The sequence below is a fragment of the Oryza sativa genome, chromosome 9 (genome assembly GCF_034140825.1).
Source record: "Oryza sativa Japonica Group chromosome 9, ASM3414082v1".
NCBI classification, from domain to species: domain Eukaryota; kingdom Viridiplantae; phylum Streptophyta; class Magnoliopsida; order Poales; family Poaceae; genus Oryza; species Oryza sativa.
In genome coordinates, this window is record NC_089043.1 from 7506153 (window position 1) to 7527500 (window position 21348).

Here is a 21348-nt window from a genome sequence, read left to right on the forward strand (position 1 = left end):
CAACTTGCCAAAAAACTTTAAGGAAAATCCAGAAGCTTTCTTCCGGAGCGTCAAGCCGCAAGTCGTCGCTCCGCAGAAAACTCTACCGACAAAGAAACCAGCCATACCAGCTCCACCGACCTTCAAGACTATGGCTGACAAGACCCTCTATGAATTCGCTGCTCCCTCTACTGACAATGTGGACATTGGGCTGCAGATCAACATGGGAGATGTGGATTTCGATCTGAAGTCCAGCCTCATCACGATGGCGCAGGCTAGCCCGTTCTGCGGCATGCCTAACGAGGATGCCAATGCTCATTTGCAGTAGTTCCTGGAGATCTGTAGCACGTACACCATGAAGGGTGTCAGTTCGGACACCGTCAGGCTGCGGCTGTTTCCGTTTTCCCTCCTCGGGAAGGCGAAGCAGTGGTTTTATGCCAACCGTGCTACTATCAACACCTGGGACAGATGCTCTACGACATTCCTCTCGAAGTTCTTTCCGATGGGCAAAACCAACGCCCTTCATGGAAGAATTCCAAGTTTCCAGCAGACAAGGGACGAGTCCATTCCTAAAGCATGGGAACAAATTCAGGAATACGTGGCCGCCTGTCCTCATCATGGGATGGACGACTGGCTGATCCTGCAGAACTTCTACAATGGACTCACTCCCATGTCCCGTGACCACCTGGACGCGGCAGCTGGAGGAGCCTTCTTCTCTAAGATGGTTCGAGGAGCCATTGATCTAATAGAGAAGATGGTCTCCAATATGGGTTGGAGCGAGGAACGACTCCAAACCCGTCGGCGATGCATGTACACCGTCAAGGAGACAGAAATGCTTGCTACCAAGCTGGACCTCCTCAGGAAGCAATTGGACGATCACGACAAACGGTCACAAGGCACCGTCAAAGCCTTGGACTTACACGTCACGTGTGAGGTCTACGGCAGCACAGGTCATTCTGGGAATAACTGCCTGGAAACCCGTGAAGAGGTGATGTACATGGGCAACAACAACAACAACGGGTATCGTCCACAAGGAGTCAGGGGTGGAACCAGCCATGCCCATACTATCAAGGAGGTAACAATAACGGTAATTTTTCTAACCAACCCTCCTTGAAGGATATCGTCTTTGCGCAAGCTAAAACCACTGATGCTTTAAGCAAAAAGCTAGCTGCCAATGACAAGGTCATAGAAAACATTAATGTCAAACTAGATGGCTTCGCTTCTGCTTTTCAAAACTAGCTGAGCTTTAATAAGATGATAGAAACCCAGCTAGCTCAATTGACTTCATTAGTACCTGCAAATGAATCTGGGAGGATTCTGGGGCAGCCCGACTCCTCCATTGAAAATGTCAAGGCGATCACAACAAGGGGAGGTAAGTCCACTCGTGATCCGCCATATCCTAACACTAGGAGCTAACGGTATCTCCAAGGAAGCGCCATCTAGAAATTTGGCTGACGAAGAGGTTCAGCCAGAGAAGACTGCCGACGAGTGATACTCACAGACAGGAAGAATAGGGTATTGGGGTACGTTGGAGCAGGGATCTACGTAGTACGACATCAAAACAGACAAAAGACAAGGATTATACTAGTTCAGACCCCTTATCAGGTAATAGCCCTAGTCTAGTTTATATGGGATTGATGACGATGAGAACAGATTACAAAGAGAGTAATCGAACAGGTGATACCGATGAGATCGTAGTCGAGGGATTCGACAAGATCTCCCCGGCGAGTTGGCTCCGTGGACTCCGGCTTCGTGAACTTTGGTGGGTGTGTTGGCGAAGAGATGCGATGTCCTTTGCCTCTCCCATGGGGTCCCTTTTATATCGTGGGATACCTTGACCCTCAAGTAAGACTTGGAGATATGTAAACCGACACGATATACTAGAGATTTTACCCTCTCCGAGTAGGACTTCTGCAATTCCTTAACTTCGTGGAGATATTTTCCATAATTTGAGGCGAATTCCTAACGGCGTATACGGAAACCAACCGTATACGTGAAGGTATACCTTATCGGTATATTCCATAAGTCGTAGGATAGAGGGTATGCTTATCCGTAACCCTGACAGTAGCCCCCGACTTCAATTTAAATGAATTATGTCCTCGCACGCGACTTCTCCTGATGGAGCGTTGTCGTACTCGTTGGATCGATCTCGGTTATATAACCGTAGAGACATAGAGTTATCGATAACGCTTTCAGGGAGCCTATATGTGCGGGTTTTGAATTTAAATTGAAGTCTGAACAACGGTCCCCAATGGGCCTCAGAAATTTTCGGCGAAAATCTCTCCCCTTTCCTCGAAATACGAACCATCAGATAGTGCGCCTATTTAATGGGATTTTGGGATCCATTTCGAGTCCGTTTGCCAAAAACTCTCACTGTTCCCCAGCTTCCCCGGACTCTCCGTCTCCCCAATCTCCTACACCCTCCATCAGCGATCTTCTTCCGGCAATCTCCCCCAATGGCGGACCTCGAGCAATCTTCCTCCGATGCCGCCGCGCTAAAGAAGCTGTACACCGGAGGAGCCGTCCCTCCAAGGCAAACCATGGCGAGGGAGGTAGGAGGTACTGTCCCTTCTCCCGTTTTAGGTCGTATGGTAGCGGTAGAGGATTTCATCTGATGTGGCTTTCTACCTCCTCCTTCCGAATTCCTCTTGCTGATATTAAACTTCTACGACATTTCTCTTTTGCACCTAAACCCCAACTCCATCGCTTTTCTGAGCATATTTGTTCATCTTTGCGAGGCCTACATTGGGGTAGTGCCTTTCCTTATAAAAAGCGAAAGCGCTGGACATTAAGTTGTCGCGTAAGTTTCTATCCACTATGATTTTACAATTGCATTAATTGAGGCAGAAGAATGACTATAGCCTCCTCGGTTGTACATATTCCTAAATGGCTTATTAGAAAATAAAAATTAATTTATAGATAAAACTTATATATATTTGTTTATAGCGACTTAAAAGCCAACGCTACAAAGAAATTGCGTTGAAAATATCATAAAATTAACTTCATAATTGACGTTTGCTTTGGTTTATTAGGCAAATCGATGAGGCTCCTTGTTGACTACCAATATACGTGGAATAATGGAATATTGTTAGGATGCTTCCCTAACCACAAGTGTACGTTCAGGTTAATTTTGTGAGGGAAAAGTTTTGCTTAGTCTCCATAATTTTCTTATTTTAGAAACCTTTCGAATATTTGAAATTTGATGAAGATTTTATGGAAACAAAATATCCATGGAGCTAACAGAAATTTAAAATTAATATTTCAGACTATCGACAACGAGACACTTATAATGAGTTAATCCATGTAGTTAATAGAACATTAAAATCCACTCCTAACAGAAAATAAGATCCAGAAAGTATTTTGTTGTCATGCTACTTTTGATGAAATGGCGAGTCAAAAGGATAAAAGTATAACGAGAACAATTATTGGCGCTAGAAATCGCGGGAAAATATTTTTGGCGGCAAGCCAAAGTGTATTTCGCGCCAAAAGGGCAAAGCGATATAAACCAAACTCGCCAATCCAGGAGGCGAGAGAGACTGAGAGCGAGAGATGGAACCGTCTGTGAGAAGGGAGCGCGGCGCCGTCAAGAAGCCGACGATCTCGTCGCCGTTCGACGCCGTCAGTGAGGATCTCCTCCGACTCCCTAACATGGCGTCACTCGTCAACGCCGCCCTCGCCTGCAAGCGCTGGCGCCGCGCGGCTTCCGACCCCGCCATTTTCCGGCGCTTCTTCCCGCTCCGCCGCCCCCCGCTCATCGGCTTCATCCTGACCGACCGCGGCGACTCCGTCCCCTACAGCTGCCCCAACCACTACTTCGTCAGCGCCACCACCCGTAAGCCCAACCTGGCGTCCGCCGCCGCCGATTGCGACATCTTCTTCGAAGACGTCCCTGATATCGATTCGGGCGAGCAACGCGGCGGTGGCTACTTCGACGAGTGGCGCCTCCGCGGCTGCGACGGCGGTCGCCTCCTCCTGTCCCGCGGCTGCGGCGGGTTTGACTCGCCGTCTACGATCCCCTCGCGCGGACTGCCATCTTCTTCTCCGCCGCAAAACTTCCATGGGTCGTTCCTCAAGGTCAGGTACGCGATTGTCGTCGACGACGCCGACGCCTCGTTCCGGGTCATCGGCATCGACGGCGACATGTTCTTCGCCGTCTTCTCCTCCAGCACCGGTAAATGGGCCTTGTTCGACCACACGGCAGACCTGTACGAATTCACCCGCAGCGACGGCATGCCCGCCGGCCGGTTCGTGTACTGGCGGTCCAACAACAAGAAGTGCAGGTACTACGACAACGACGAGCGGATCTTACTGCTCGACGTAGCCACCATGGAGTGGACGGTCACCGTGGCGCCGTTTCCGGTGGGGTAGTCGTACTGCATCGCCGACTTGGCGGAGCACGGCCGGCTGTGCCTCGTGTCCAGCAAGGAACAAAACCTTCAGCTCTGGGTCCGCAGCGGCAGCAGCAATGGTGGATGGAGATCTCGCTGTTGGATCAGTTCGGGTACTTGAAGAAGCTGCGGCGTGAGGAGTGGATGAAGAGGGTGCGTGTCCTGGCAGCAAAGGCTGGTTATGTCTACATGGAGTTCTGGTCCATCAGGAAGCCCAATTCCTATCTTCTCGTCCTCAACCTGAACACCATGAAGCTGGACATCATTTGCAACGATGCGGACGAGCCTTTCAGGGGTCCTGCACTTCCATTCTTCTTCCGTTTGGCACCTCTGGCACCAAGCCCGGATGATACCAACGATCTTCACGTTCCATCTGCATCTGCTTGATGGAGTAGTAGGTAATGTTCTGTCTAATTTGTTTGTCAGATTGCTCCGAAACCAAACCTGCTCAACCGGATCAAAGCACTAAGTTCTGGGGATTTTTTTTAGCAAACGCACTGAATTCGGGACTGAGATTTGGTTTCGGAGCTCTATGTTCAAAACTCATTTTCCAAAAGTTATTTGATATTCTTTTAGGGAATGCGCATAGGCAGTCGCACCATTTGTATTAAGAGTTCATAGGAGAGTTTAGATAACATCCAACAACCCAAAAAACATAAAATTATTTGATATTTGTCCTGAACCTAATACTCTAATAGTACTTCAGTGCTTGGTTGCTGACGGCTGAGCATGGCATCCCTTTTAGGAGAACAATGCCTGATTTCCTTAGAAATAGTTCTGGCTTCCTCTCTTGGATGACTTCGGTGTGTAGATGTAGTTACGACACTAGGCAGGCGTCAGGCCCCATACATTGTCTTACGACTTTACGGAGACCTGTCTATTTGGCGGCTAAGAAATACGGAGTAAGATGCCAATTGAACATAAATTGCCTTCAAATATTAGTCTGACGCTTTACGAATTCATTTTCTTCTTATAGTCATGGAACATTTTGCTTTGACAGGTGGACAGCGATAAAGTCGTGGCTGGCTTCGTCCTGCGGTCGAAAGAGTGAATGCTATATATCTTCTGGAATTTAGCTGGCATATACGTCCATTGATCTTTTGGTTTCGGTCTGTTGGATAGGGTAGTGTTGGCTTAATGTTGTCTAATCTTTTGGCTATTAGATGGAGAACTGTTAGCTGTCTTGTTAAGTTGGTAACCCCAGCCTTTTATGTTGCCTTAAAACTCCTATTCAGCTTTCAATAGAAGCTGGGGTGATATCCCTTTATCAAAAAAGGAAGTGCTTAACCATTTCACTTTTATGATTGGATAACATTTGGCAACTAGTTCCATCTTCTCTTTGGGGATTAGCTTGTCCAAGCAATGATCAACGTATTTGAAAGTATTCAGTTTTGCTAGCTTGTGGCTATGGTAAAAGAGAATTTCTATGATATGCCGTCAACAAAGACTAGTCCCTTTTGTTCCATCTATGCAAGTGCACCGTTAAATGCCCTTATGTGCTTGGAAATGTTCAATCAGTGTTGTGAGTGTAAGACAACTGTCAAATGTTCAGGCACTGAGCTGAGCAGCAGGTAATTGATTTTTTGTCTAGGTTATAGGTTAAAAGTTCAGTTCGTAGTCTTTAGTTGGCCGCAACAGAATTTTTTTTTAACAGAACACATTTCAGCTCTGTTGGTTTTAACGAATATACCTGCTTAACTTGTTTGATATGCCCAACAGAAAATACTGACATGTTACAATCATTTTTGCGTTTTCTTGCAAGTTGCAAATAGTTCAGCATAATTAAGCTAGTACCATTTTGACAAGGAAGCGCACTTGACAAAATTTGGGCTTATCTGTCTTTAGAAACAATTTTGTAGTCTGAAACTTGCGTGGAATTGACAGCCATCACACCGTGCAGTCGCGCCAGGAAAGTTGCATAAACATCCAGCCCATTTTATTGCAAAAACACCATCCAGCCCATTTTAACACTGCTAGAGCGAAATTGCTACCCCCACTCTTCCCTTTTGTCTTCCCACTTCGAACTATCCTAAGAAGCTGCTCAAGTCGGACTCAGCTTATAGCCACGTGTGGAGCGCGACCTGTCTGGTATAGTGGACTACAATCCATACATAAAGGAATAAGCCGTGTCAACGACTCACATGAGTTAGGTGGTGTTTTTTTGGGGGATAAGCCTATTTTACACCTCTCAAATATTACGTTTATCTAAAACACATCCTCCAACTTTAAAATCGGATATCCAACACCCTTCAACTGTTTAACATTTCAATTTACTCCCATCATCTAAACTAGGTGGTTTTTACTGATGTGGTAATTCAGTCAGCAAAATAATATAGAACTGTGGAACCTATTTGTCAGACCAAGCCTTCTCTTTCTCTCTTCCTTTCTCAATCTCTCCTCTCCCTCATGACGCACGGGATTACAATACGAGTGCCGCCAGCTTGGCACCAAAAGCCTCCCTGTGGTCTGGAGGGTTGCCAACGTGCTCCTTCTCGACGACCGCCAGAGTTGGAATCCTCCCGAGGGATACCGCCGTCCAAAAAGAAAGATGGATTTAGCAAGCTTGAGCTCGAGGCCACCCTGTTGACACAGTCTTCTCCAACATCAGCAAGGGAGGGCACTGTATTTGGGACTCAGGGATCGAGCGCCATGCCCTATTGATCCCGTCTTCTCCGACCTCGACAGCCATGCCTCGAGCCCACCGTGTCGTGACAGTGCGACTAGGGCCCAGTGTCGGGGTAGCCATCCAGACCCTACCTACATCACCGCCCCGTCGATCTCGACACCAACGCCGGATCTACGCCACCACGCCGTCGGCACCACATCCCTGTCCTCTTCTCCGCCTTTGGTTCCTTGTCTCTGACTAGAGGCATTGACGATTGGGCCGAAGTCATCTTCTCCGTTGTGGCCACGGAACCCCTCCATGGTCGCTTGTCGCTGCCTCTACCTCGTCCTCTGCTGATTTCAACCCATCGTCGCTCGATCACACAACAGGAGAGAGGAGGGAGGGAGCTCAACGGGGATGGAGGAAGGGAGGAGGCGGAGGACGAGGGGAGAGAGAGCTTGCTAGGAGCTGTTGCTCGTGTATTATGGAGCTTGTCGAGAGAGGGAGGAGAGGGGAGGGTGGGGCGGGGGGGAGGAATAGAGAGCATGGGACTAACTAGTGGGATCGCATATTGACGTGGACTACTTGTTGAGGTGGCATCCATCGTGGCTTCCAATTATACCAAAAATAGCCCCAAAAATCATGCTAGGGTGTAAAATATACGATATTGGTAGTTTAGGAGTGACATATACCCGGTTTCGCAGTTTAGAGAACACAAAAGTAGAGGGGGAATAAAATGTACTTATCAATTTTTTAAACAAAATTAATGAGTAATAGGGTGAACCGTGATAATTGGGATAGTTTATGCAACTTTGAAAAACGAACCCGAATATTCTCAACGATATTATTTTCAACAAAAATAAACTGCAGTCGAGCATGTATACATGGCTCAGACCAAACATCAGTTATTTTATATCTAAATCTTGATTTTTTTTCTAGAAAAAAAGCGGACTAAAAAAAACATGATTAATAAAATAACTAGCCGTTAACGCCTTCAATTCCAGAATCCCCATCCCAAACGTCTCAAAACCTCGTCAAGAACCTGAAACCAAAAATTCTCTCTCGCCTCGCGCGAAATCTCCCGTCGATCCACCGCGGGGACAAGCTCTAGATCTCTCTCCTACGATCCACCACGCGGAGAAGCTCTCGATCTCTCTCCTTCGATCGATAGTTTCGTCGCGCTAAGTCGGTGGTGATCTGATCTCCGCGTTCTTTCGGGGGAGTTTCTTGCTAGGTTTTTCTGGGCCGAGCTCGCCCATGGAGGCGCCGGGCTCCGGCTCGGTCCCAACGGCGAAGCGCCGCCGGCTCGTGCCACGGCCTCCGCCGGTGCCGCTTGAGGTGGCCGGCGCGAGGGGGCCGTACATGCCGCCGCTATGTATTAAATCCAAGAACCCGTCCGCGAAATGCTACGTGAGTTGCTGCAAATGACTCCCCTTTTCTTAGCTTCTTCCCCCAAGTTGAATTCTTGGATGGATTTCCGTCCGCTCGTTCGGGCCTGATGGAATGTGTGGAAGGAATCCGTTGATGCCGCAATTATGGATGTTTTAGGACTTAGGAGGTTCTCGATGTCGTTCTTGATAATCCGAGAGATAGATTTGCTCTGACTCAATTTTAGATGATTCGCTGATTCTTGATGTCTGCAGAGCCAATTATATTGGTCTTTGTTGGCTTGTTTTAGATGTTGAAATTTTGTAGAGGAATCTGTGATCCGTGCCCCAATCCTGGAATGAGGAAATGTTAATGATGTGGGAATATAATTGATCATGCATGATTCTTTTTAGAGTGCAAAAGAAATTCGAAATCTTGGTGATTTTGTCCTATACTCAATCTGTTTTTTGGCCAAAAATTTTGTCAAAAGAAAATAGTCAGTGTAACTTGTTCAGAACCAAGTTCATTCGTCAGTTGCATCAATATTCATCATCAATGTTCGAAGAAACCTAGCACAATAGTCGAGTGGAAGACAATGCCAAGTTTGCCAACATTAGTTACATAATCCATGCCAAGCATAAATCACAGAATCTAGATAACCTTTAGTAATCGATATTATTCCTGGACCTCAATAATATGTTTTTGAAGTAATATACTGAATACGCTGTTCTTTTGTTAAACATGACAGTGAGAATTGCTCGTAGGTCCCAATCCTGATTTTCCTTTGTATTCCTCAATTTTGGGGTTGTCCTTTCACATAAAAATCGGTATGAATCAGTCCAGTGTTCTGTTAAGCTTTTTTGTGGACAAATCGATTGTGTGCAATAAAAAAACAGGTACAAACTGTTCTTGATGTTTTGACACCAACAGTATTTCTCTTCAGTGAAGTACTGAAATTTTCAGTCATGTAGGAATTGTTTTCTTCTTGTGTCACAAATTCAATCTTGTCTCTTCAATATTTGAACTTTCAACATAGTAATCATTGAAGTATAGTTGATAGTGCAATGGTGCTTAGACTTGTGACTAGTGTTATTATTTTGTATTAGATCTTCAAAGTGGTAAGATGACTAATTTGTATTTCTATATTTATGGTGACAGGGTGACAGATTCATACCTGATAGGTCAGCAATGGACATGGATATGGCATATTTCCTCCTGACAGAACCTAAGAAGGAGAAGGAAAATACTGACATGCTATCACCAGCTGAAGAAGCTTACAAGAGGCTTCTTGCCGAGAAACTCCTGAACAACAGAAGCCGGATTCTTGCATTCAGGAACAAACCACCAGAACCTGAAGGAATTGTGCAACAGCTATTATATGAAACTTTGACTTCCAGTCAGACAAAGCCTGCTAGGAAGTGTAGACACATACCCCAGGTATGCAAATTAATTTGTTGCTTCAAACATATTTTTAGGATTTTTTTTAATATACATCATTCTTAGCTTAGCTTAAATTTTCAGTCTTCTGAGAGGACGTTAGATGCCCCTGGGATTGTTGATGACTTCTATCTTAACATATTGGACTGGGGATGCAAAAATGTGATGTCCATTGCGCTTGGGAACACCTTGTACCTCTGGAATTCAGCTGATGGATCTATTATGGACCTTGTAACAATTGACGAAGATGATGGTCCCATCACTAGTGTTAGCTGGTCTTGTGATGGGCAGTGGATTGCCGTTGGCCTCAACTCTTCTGACATTCAGCTGTGGGACACCAGCTCTAATCGCATGGTCAGTTATCTAGAGTTCTAGACACTTGCTCTGTATTGTAAGCAGATTAACTTGTACTGATAGATATGCATATGTATAAATGTGGCAGCTGAGAACACTTCATGGTGTACACCAATCAAGGGTTGGTTCACTGGCCTGGAACAAGAACATACTGACAACTGGTGGAATGGATGGAAACATTGTAAACAATGATGTCAGGATGAGATCCCATGTTGTTCATATATATCGAGGGCATGAGGATGAGGTATGTGGGTTGAGATGGTCAGGAAGTGGCCAGCAATTGGCAAGTGGTGGCAACGACAACCTGGTGCACATATGGGATGTATCAATGGCATCTTCTAATCTATCTCTAGGTCATAACCGGTGGCTTCATAGATTTGGCGATCATTTAGCTGCAGTGAAGGCCCTTGCATGGTGTCCGTTCCAGAGCAATTTGCTTGCATCTGGTGGTGGTGGAGATGATCGGTGCATCAGGTTTTGGAATACACACACTGGTTTATGTTTGAATTCTGTTGATACTGGATCACAGGTGTGCGGACTACTCTGGAATAAGAATGAAAAGGAGCTGCTAAGTGCTCACGGATATGTACAGAATTCACTTGCATTGTGGAAATACCCTTCAATGGTTAAATTGGCAGAACTTGAAGACCACACTGCTCGTGTTCTTTGCCTGGCTCAGGTATATCTCTTTCTATTGTGGTATAGTAATGATGAGTAATTGCTTATGATTTGTTTGCTGATTTCGTTTTTATGCTATATGGTTGCAGAGCCCTGATGGATTTACAGTAGCCTCTGTTGCAGCAGATGAGACTCTAAGGTTATGGAAAATTTTTGAAACTTCTGAAGATGCCAAACCCGTATTCAAGACAGTAAACACTGGAATGTTTAACAGTTTCAGCCATATCAGATGAGGTATGCTCAATTGTACTCCGCATCGACTGTATGTTGTGAATCGCTGAATCCTAAAAGGGTATCGAAAATATGTATGTTCTGATTGGACTTTCGAAAATAAGTTTACAATTGATGAATATTCTTTATTAGTTCTTTTCATTCGTTAATCACAAAAGCAAGTATGCTAATTGTTTAAGGATTTTGTGCCAGGTGAAAAATGCCATTTTAGTGTAGATATTGACAGCAAATCCTATCTGATTTGTTTTCAGCATTTCTTTTCACAACAATAACCGTGATGTTTTCCATACTTTCAAAAGATTGTTATAATAAAACATTTACATTGTTTTCCACATACATACTGTCTGTTTTATCTGTGACATTCTTTTGTCGTATTTTGTTGAGAGCAATAAGTCTTGTTTGTATATTGGTTTCTTCGTAAGAAAATTGTACTAGTAAGTTTTACCAGAGTCCACAAGGATGTTTTATCTGCAATTACTGTTGCACTATAATGAATTTATAATCAATTATTGATACAGTTTGTCCTTGTCTTCCAGGATAATGTGAGAGTTGGACCGTGGGGAACTGACTGTTCATATTTTCAGGATCTCATAGCATTAGTTGTAACCATGGTCACCGGTACGAAAGGTGGAGAACTGGACATGCCAGAGCTTCATGTGTATATATACGTTTCATTTTTTTTTGCATCTGGATGATAAATGTTTTCTGGCCGGCCTACTTTCTTTTCTGTGCTAGGCTGACAAGAAACTGTAATTGGCCATTTCTTTTATTTGCTAGGCTCACAGAAACTGTAATCAAAAGCAACCGTTCATTTCATGTTGGTGTATTGGTTCTTGATGCCATCATGCTACTGATTTGTTTGGCAATAGATACTGCCTTCGTTCCATAAAGAACGAGCATAGTACTCCCTCCGTCATATTTTAAGCGCAACCATGAATCTCTGTGTCCAATTTTAACCGTATGTTTTATTTAATTTTTTAAAAAAAATTAAAACATAAGTTATGCACAAGGTATTATTTATATTTTATCATCTAATAACAATAAAAATACTAATCATAAAAAAAATTTAAATAAAACGGGCGATCAAAGTTGGACACGTAAACTCATCGCTGCGCTTAAAATGGGACGAAGGTAGTACAAGATATGACACATTGATACATCGTAATACTATATATGTATGTATGTTCAGATTTATGGACTAAGGGAGTATGTAATAATATCTGGATGCTAGTATCTTTTCCTATGTGCAGTAGAGATGTTGCTATGTTTATTTCTGAGCGTGATTGTATTGCACCAGACACATTTGCGCGAGAATGTTTCGTTTAGATATTACCCTATGTTTGAGAGTAGTTTTGACATTTTTTTACTTGTTCATTTACAAAGAAAAAATTCGGTTCCAGTGTGCTGTTACTGTTGTTCACACATTTGATCGTTAGTTAATTTGAGACCACGTACACCGTGAGATACTGAGGTTGGGCAGGAAATAGCTTTCACTGGTGCTGACTTTCTCGACCATAGATAGATATCAGTATCCCTTTCATCTTGATTGTTTCTATCTACGTAAACTGCGGCAAAATTTTATTAATCCTACTTACCACAACGATTGTGACGACACATGCATCTACCAATCTGTTGGCGTTCGACGTAACCAGTGACTGAGTACGTACGTACGTACGTAGTGATCGATCAGGGGGCAAAATAAAAGTGTGTGTGCATATATATATATATATATATATATATATATATATATATATATATATATATATATATATATATATATATATAGGTAAATTAACTGGTGCTACATGGAGTATTGGCTCCAAGATTCAAATTAAGTATATACCCAATTTAAATGAGTGTGAATTTTTTTTAAATGTTTAGATATGAACATTAACTTCTTTACTAACAAGTTCAAACAAGATTGAACTGAGTTTAAACTTTTTTTTTGGTTAGATTTTGGTTCTAGGTATATAACATCCAAACATATAATTCGTTAGGTATGTAATAATGAATTGTGAAATAAAGTTGAGTTTGAGTTGTTTTGTTGTTAGGTATTTGTATGAATCAAATTCATATACCTAGATATCGACTTACAATTTGTAAATTTTTAAAAATTTGAGAGAATTTGTGTGTTTTATACCTTAGAGCCCGGGCACCATGGAGTCCCATATGGGCATCCTATATATATATATATATATATATATATATATATATATATATATATATATATATATATATATATATATATATAGCAAATCTATTCTACACCCCTCCCCTAGAATAACTATTCTACACCCCCTCTCCCCTGGACCACTCCCACCTCCCCCACTCTTCCTAGGGCCCAAATCCCCCCTCCCACCTCAGTCAAAGACTGGTCAAAGCCCCCTCCCACCGGTCAAACCCGCCCATTGACTCCCTCCCCCGCCCACCTCTTTGCTGTTCATGTCTCGCAGAAATTCCGCAGTAACATAATGGTCATCGTGCAGTAACATGACAACTTTCTCGCAGTTACAATATTGAAAAATAGTCAAGATGGATCTAGTTTTGTTAAGCACTATTTTACGAACATCATGGTGCAGACGGATTAGAAAAATACTATATAACATGAGAGATATTGCTCTCTAAAGATTGAGATTTACCCTTTTTTTTTAAGCTCTCGTCTCTTTAGAACAGCGTTGTAACACAACATTCAATGTGCAGTAACATGATTACTTTCCGCAGTAACAACATTATAAAAGCATTTTTGTCTCGATCATCGTGTAGTAATAGGACTATTGTCTCGTTGCAATCTCGTTTTAAAGCATTATGGTAAAAATGGTTCTAAAAAATAATATGCAATGTGAGAGATATTATTTTTTACAGATTAGAATTCTAAAAGTTTATTTGTACTAAGCTTTGCTACTATGTATCTTTGTATGGACAAAGAGAAGTACTTTTAGCACTTTGTGTTAACTTGTGACCATACACATATACTTTTTTAGCACTTATATTTTGCACAAAGATTGGATTTAAAAATTTAACTATGCACAAGCAGTGGTACTGTGGTAATACCATTACTACCATATGTTCTTTGTTACTACAATTTCATCACGATGTTACTGTAGAATGTGCAGTAACGGCTTATAAATTTCGCAGTATATCGTGTTACTGCACTTTTACGATAATGTAACTACCGAATCATAGTAACAAGATATGATTCGTACAGTAACATAATGGGCTTGTGTTCATAAAATTTGGGCTTGTGTTCACAAAATTTGAACAGATATATAGAGAAAGCAAAGAATGATCTCAAATCATATAGTGTCATAGGGTGAATTGGTTAGGAGAGTTTGCTTTGAACAATAAGATCATGAGTTCTAGTCTTGAATTCACCAATTTTTTTTAATTTTTCTAGAAAATAGAAGGAAAAATGAGAGATGGGAGAGAGATCGGGATGGGGAAGAAGAGAAAAAGCGAAGGAAAAAACGGAGAGAGAGATGGATGAAGCGGAGAAGGGAGAGAGAGAGAGATCGGGATCGAGAGGGCAGTGGGGCCGGGCGTGCAAAAACGGAGGAGAGAGATATAGGTAGGAGGCGGGGCGGGCGCGCCCGTGCGCGATTGGGAGAGATGCAGGGCCGGGCGTGATCGGGAGGGAGGGAGGGATGGGCTTAGGTAGTTCGGCTGAGAAGGAGGGAGGGGGTCCCTCCCTCCCTCTCAAGGGTCACACCCACTTCCCCCTTCTTACCAAGGCCCAAAACCCACCTCCCACCTTAGTCAAAGGCCCCTCCCACCGGTCAAACCCGCCTACTAACTCCCCCCACAACCCACCTCTTCTCAGCTCTTGTCCCAGGACGGTGCAGTAATACAACGACCACTGTGTAGTAACATTGTGTCTTACGTGCAGTAACAGCGTTAAAATATAGTTGAAATATAGTCATGACGGATCTACTTTTGATAAGCTCTTTTTTTCTAGCATCATGGTGCAAACGGTTTTAAAAAACCTTACATCACTTGGGATATATTGTTTTTCAAAGCTCGACTTTTTTGCAATTTGTCTCTTCACAAGTGGTAATACTATACTATTACTTGTTACTATTTGTCTGTTGTACGTTACTATAATCACATCACGACGTTACTACACTGCGTTTTACTGTATTTTTTTGCGTAGTGTTACTGCATTAAACACGTGATAACGTGTATCTTCTGTGTAGTAATACTTTTACTTTTGTGCAGTAACAAGTATATGGTTAGCATCTAAGACTTTTAACCTATATATTTTTGTTTCAATTCTTGATTTACTGTTGTTCACCACAATATTATTGTCAAAAGTGCAGTAACGTCATATATATATATGCAGTAACACTATATTGGAGGGAGGAGATCGGTTTTCTTGAAAAGAGGGAGGAAGAACAGTTTCTTGAGGAGGGGAATACATAGATGCATTTTGAAGTTTAAACATCCACATGCAGTAACACTATAGAATCATTGTGAAAACGGTTTTAAAAAATAATACATAACTTGTGACATATTGCTTTTCAAATATTGGCATTTTGAACTTTAACACTCCATATGCAGTAACATAGTATGTAATTTGCAGTAACATACGTATATACATGCAGTAACATGGTTTTACCAAATGTATAAAATTGTTCAAAACACTCCTACATCAATCAGACCTCGTTCAAAGCCACCTACAGACTTTATCTATAGCCCACCTATTCAATCTTCATCTTGTAAAAATGACATAGTAAAACTACAATTATTGTGCAGTAACATAGCTACTTGAAAGTGGTAACATGTACCTATTATGTAGTAACACTTCTACTTTTGTACAATAACAAGTATATGGTTAGCATGTGAGGTTTTAACCCATATATTTTTGTTTTGATTCCTGGTCTACTACAATTTTACTATGACATTACTGCCAGAAGTGCAGTAATGTCCTATGTGTTATACAGTAACGTCACGTGTTACTGTATTTTTACAACAATGTTACTACTGGAGCATAGTAATATGCTATGAGTTTCAATAGTGAAAGATATAGGAATTGATAATCATATTACTTTCTCACAAAATTCTTGAAACAAATAGCATTATTAGACGAATTGGTTAGATGATTGTGCTTTGAACTATAAGGTCATGGGTTCAAATCTTGAATTTGGCAATTTATTTTTTATTTTCCTAGAAAAGAGGAAAAAAATGTTTCAGGGAGCAAAAAAAACAGAAAAAAAAAATAAAAAAAAGAGAGAGATCGGGAGGAGGGAGGGGATCGAGAGAAGAGAGAGATCGGGAGGAGGGAGGAAGGAGGGAGAGGGAGAGAGAGAGGGGGGGATCGGGAGGGAGGGACGGGGAGGAGTGGAGGGGGCTATAGAATAGTCTTACCCTATATATATATAGGGTAAGACTATTCTACACCCCTTCTCATCCGATCCCCCCTCTCTCGCTCCAGATCCCCCACCCCCCTCTCTCACTCCCCCTCCCTCCCTTCTCTCTCTCGCTCTCGATCCCCCCTCTCTCGCTCCCCCTCCCTCCCTTCTCTCTCTCTTTTTTTATTTCATTGTTTTCTGTGTTTTTTCTCTTTTTTGGAAAAATAAAAAATAAATGCCAAATTCAAGACTTGAACCAATGACCACATAGTTCAAAGCACATTCTTCTAACCAATTCATCTAATGATACTATTTGTTTTAAGAATTTTATGAGAAAGTAATATGATTATCAATTCTAATATCTTTCACTATCGAAACTCATAAATGTTGCTATGCTCTAGTAGTAACATTGTTGTAAAAGTACAGTAACATGTGACGTTACTGCACTTCTGGTAGTAACATCATAGTAAAATTGTAGTAGACCAGGAATCAAAACAAAAATATATGGGTTAAAGCCTCACATGCTAACCATATACTTATTACTGCATGAAAGTAGAAGTGTTACTACATAATAGGCGCATATTACCACTTTCAAGTAGCTATGTTACTGCACGATAATTATTGTTTTACTATGTCATTTTTACGAGATGAAGATCGAATAGGTGGGCTACAGGTAAAGTCTATAGGTGGCTTTGAGCGAGGTCTGATTGATGTAAGAGTTGTTTGAACAATTTTATACATTTGGTAAAACCATGTTACTGTATGTATATGCACTTGTTACTGCAAGTTACACATTCTGTTACTGCATGTGGAGGGTTAAAGTTCAAAATGCCAATCTTTGAAAAGCAATATCTCACAAGATATGTATTATTTTTTAAAATCATTCCCACCATGATGCTATAGTGTTAAACTTCAAAATGCATCTATATACTCCCCTCTTCAAGAAACCGTTCTTCCTCCCTCTTCTCAAGAAAATCGGTCTCCTCCCTCCAATATAGTGTTACTTCATGTATATGACGTTACTGCACTTTTGACAGTAATATTGTGCTGAATTACAGTAAATCAGGAATTGAAATAAAAATATATAGGTTAAAAGTCTCAGATGCTAACCATATACTTGTTACTGCACAAAAGTAAAAGTGTTACTGCACGGAAGATACACGTTACCACGTGTTTATGCAGTAACACTACCCAAAAAATACAGTAAAACGCAGTGTAGTAACATCATGATGCGATTGTGGTAACGTACAACAGACAAGTAGTAACAAGTAATAGTATAGTATTACTACTTGTGGAGAGACAAATTGCAAAAAAGTCAAGCTTTGAAGAACAATATCTCCCAAGTGATGTAAGGTTTTTTAAAACCGTTTGCACCATGATGCTAGAAAAAAAGAGCTTATCAAAAGTAGATCCGTCATGACTATATTTTAACTATATTTTAACGTTGTTACTGCGCGTAAGACACAGTGTTACTGCACAGTGGTCGTCGCGTTACTGCACCGTCCTGGGACGAGAGCTGAGAAGAGGTGGGTGGTGGGGGGAGTTAGTAGGCGGGTTTGACTGGTGGAGGGGCCTTTGACCGAGGTGGGAGGTGGGTTTTGGGCCTTGGTAAGAAGGGGGAGATTGGTGTGACCCTTAGGAGGGAGGGGGGTATAGAATAGTTTATATATATATATATACATATATATATATATATACGTATGTACATATATATACATATATATATATACGTATATATATATATATACGTATATATATATATATACGTATATATATACGTATATACGTATACGTATATACGTATATATATATATACGTATATATATATACGTATATATATATATGTATATATATATACGTATATATATATATATATATACGAATATATATATATATACATATATATACGTATACATATATATATATACGTATATATACCCATATATACATATATATACGTATATATATATATATATACGTATATATACGTATATATACGTATATATACGTATATATACGTATATATACGTATATTATACGTATATTATACGTATATATACGTATATATACGTATATATACGTATATATACGTATGTATATATACGTATATATACGTATATATATATATATATATACATATATATATATATATATATATATATATATATATATATATATATATATATATATATGGGCTCCAATGTCAGGAGCCGTAGGATCGTGGATGATCGGTGCAGTCATTTTGGTATATTAGCTTAATGGGTATATACCCGTTAAGAATATAGCTATTAACAGTGAATGAATTCCATATATTTGAACGTAGTTATAGATAGTAAATACACTGAATTAATACGTTTCAATGCATGCATGCAATTCGGATGATAGAATTTCCATAATTGCGTGTAAAGTTCAAAATTGAAACTTTTAATGCCATACAATTAGGAATAGTATCACGAAAATATAGAAAATCACTTGCCTGAAGTTGGGGTTTGAATAAATGGTAATATATGTACGAATCATGGAAAGTGCGAAAATTGGAAAATTGAAACTAAGTATATGGAAAAACAAAAGGAATTATCCTAAACTAAGTATCTAATTCTAGAAACTGATCCTCGGTATTTGGCAACACGGGAACTAAGTATATGGAAATACTGATCAGCGGCATTTTGGAAAAAGGAAACTAGGTATTTGGAAATATATTGCGGCTGGGTATATGGTAATATATCCATACCTATATACTTCCATTTATGGCGTCATTAATTTAGCTATTAGACGTACAAAATATGCACTACGGCTATATTTCCATATTTATACATAGAATATGCACACTTGATTTTTGATTACTGGAACCAAATATACCCAAATATTAGGTATGAACGCGGGCATTAGTTCTTAATGGGCCTGAAATAAATTCACACGGCATGAAAAATGTATCTTCATATCTGGTTTTCAGAAAATTAAACCCAACCTTTTGGCAAATAGAAAATGCGAGAAATTCAATATGACATCTATCCAAATAGTTCTATTTAAAATTTAAAACAAAAGACATGTGTATTGTTTATTCGGTTTATGCAAAAATTGTGGTTTGTTATATAAGGTTATGAGTACAAACATGTGTCATGGGCATATACTCAAAGATTGTGTATGTAAGGGAAAAAAAATCACAGACCATGATCAAATTTTCATGTTATTATGTATTAAGTTTATGATAAAAAATTTGGGTATTCGAAGTAAAATTAGCTATACTTATATGACGTACGGCGTGTATATACGCAAGAGTTGAAAATATATACCCAAATATACCAAGTTTTCAGTTTGGGAGAAGTTGAAAATATAGACACAAACAGACGTATATAACCAAATATGCCGGGTACTCAGTTTAGGAAAACAAGTTTAAAATATAGACCCAAATATAAGTATGTCCCCAAATATACCGGGTATTCAGTTAATGGGAACAAGATTAAAATACAGACCCAAATATACGTACATACCCAAATTATGTGTGTACAGAAATCTGGGTATGCGATCTAAAACTTAGGTATACTATGACCCGGAATATGACCCAGAATACAAATATGAAAGTTTAGCTAATTTATGGATAACAGACACGAAATTTGGGCAAACAGTTATACTATTTCGATTGGAATAATATAATAAGAAAAATTGTCCAGCAACTAAAGTAAAATTAACATTGTTCAAAGCTACTTCCTCCGTCCCAAAAAAAAGACAAACCCTGGTTTCCGTGCCTAACATTTGACCATCCGTCTTATTTAAAAAAATTATAGAAAAAATTAAAAAGATAAATCATGCATAAAGTATTAATCATGTTTTATCATCTAACACTAATAAAAATACTAATTATAAAAAAAATTCATATAAGACGGACAGTCAAACGTTGGCATGGGAACCTACGGTTTGCATTTTTTTTGGACGGAGGGAGTAGGTGCCACGAGGTGATTATTACAATATATGATTCTTAATACAAAGGAGCAACATAGATTATTATTTGTTGTCAGATGGCTTGCAATCCACGCACGCTTTCAGGGTCGCTGGTTTTGCCTGATCTTCAAATTGATCCCTATCATGACGAACGAGCAACTTGGGAGGATCAACTCCAATCTTGACATCAGCGAGGATATCTGCATATGTCTCCTATAAAAAACAAACAATGGGAAATGATTACACTGGACGTTGAAAAATAACAATAGGTACTGATCATGATGCATGAATATGTTGGAATAAAACATTGAATATATTGAGTAGTGCCTCAGCCACACGAAACATAAACCAGAAAAGATGGATGGATGGAGCACATACCTGAACATGGTTCACCGATAAGATTCAAGCGGAGGAACTGGAAGCCGAAAATTACGTCGTGGGGCGAGGAGCGAGCTTGGGATGGAGTCGCGAACAACAAGCGACTGCTGCGATTGTCGCGAACGACGAGCGGGTGCAAAGAAGAAGCTCGTGGATGTTCGGCGGCGCAACTGATTGGCGACGAAGATTGTGGATAACCGGCTGCGTACGTCCAAGACTCTCACGAACAATCAGCAGCCCACGACGAAGATGCTCAGGCACGTCTGGTAGCACAACGACTCGGCGATGAAGAAGTTCGCCGACGTGCGGCGGTGTAACAGCGTGGAGCCCAAAGTGGAGTGTGTAAAAGAATGAAATGACATCTCTACTCGTATTGATGGAAATAAAGCAAAAAAAATCGAAATTAGTGGATTCGATTTAGTGCAATCTCAGATTTTTGGAAATAAATATTAGCGTGATAATGTTAATATTTCAAATATGGAAAGTCATTTTAAATTTGGATAATCAATTATCACGCAATCATATTAATATTTCAAATGGAAAGTATGTGCATGAAAGTTTATATGGAAACAATAGGAGTGAACGTATAAATGGAAACTCAATCACGTCAGTACATGCATGCATGCAAATCATGCATGCCTATTGC

At 40.6% G+C, this 21348-nt stretch overlaps 2 protein-coding genes and 1 non-coding gene across 4 annotated transcripts; 2 read left to right on the forward strand and 1 right to left on the reverse strand.

Annotated features, from left to right (window-relative positions):
• Nucleotides 1–496: 496 nt before the first annotated feature.
• On the reverse strand, nt 497–603 carry LOC112936497 (small nucleolar RNA R71). Its single transcript, XR_003238802.1, has one exon. It is a non-coding gene; the product is annotated as a small nucleolar RNA R71 (small nucleolar RNA).
• Nucleotides 604–3507: 2904 nt separating this feature from the next.
• LOC112936391 (uncharacterized) lies at nt 3508–5666 on the forward strand. The gene is given in 5 exon segments (XM_026020240.2): nt 3508–3976; nt 3979–4018; nt 4020–4453; nt 4456–4765; nt 5368–5666. Coding segments are annotated over 4 exon segments (1221 nt in total). The 5' UTR covers nt 3508–3528; the 3' UTR covers nt 4755–4765; nt 5368–5666.
• Nucleotides 5667–7994: 2328 nt separating this feature from the next.
• On the forward strand, nt 7995–11944 carry LOC4346480 (cell division cycle 20.2, cofactor of APC complex). 2 transcript variants are annotated; one of them, XM_066304312.1, is made up of 7 exons: nt 7995–8382; nt 9499–9777; nt 9862–10131; nt 10220–10660; nt 10724–10810; nt 10899–11000; nt 11559–11944. In XM_066304312.1, the coding sequence occupies exons 1-7, from the start codon at nt 8230–8232 to the stop codon at nt 11733–11735; spliced, it is 1509 nt and encodes a 502-aa protein (XP_066160409.1). In that variant the 5' UTR covers nt 7995–8229; the 3' UTR covers nt 11736–11944. The 2 variants fall into 2 exon arrangements, with proteins under 2 accessions (XP_066160409.1, XP_015611482.1); XM_015755996.3 differs by having other exon boundaries at nt 10220–10810; nt 10899–11043; nt 11577–11944.
• The last annotated feature ends 9404 nt before the right edge of the window (nt 11945–21348 follow it).

Bases quoted from the DNA above. Each gene is read 5' to 3' on its own strand.
- LOC4346480 (XM_066304312.1), top strand. From the start codon at position 8,230: ATGGAGGCGCCGGGCTCCGGCTCGGTCCCAACGGCGAAGCGCCGCCGG. The intron at 10,811-10,898 runs GTATATCTCTTT...ATATGGTTGCAG, and splicing joins GTGTTCTTTGCCTGGCTCAG to AGCCCTGATGGATTTACAGT. The intron at 11,001-11,558 runs GTAAACACTGGA...TTATTGATACAG, and splicing joins CCAAACCCGTATTCAAGACA to TTTGTCCTTGTCTTCCAGGA.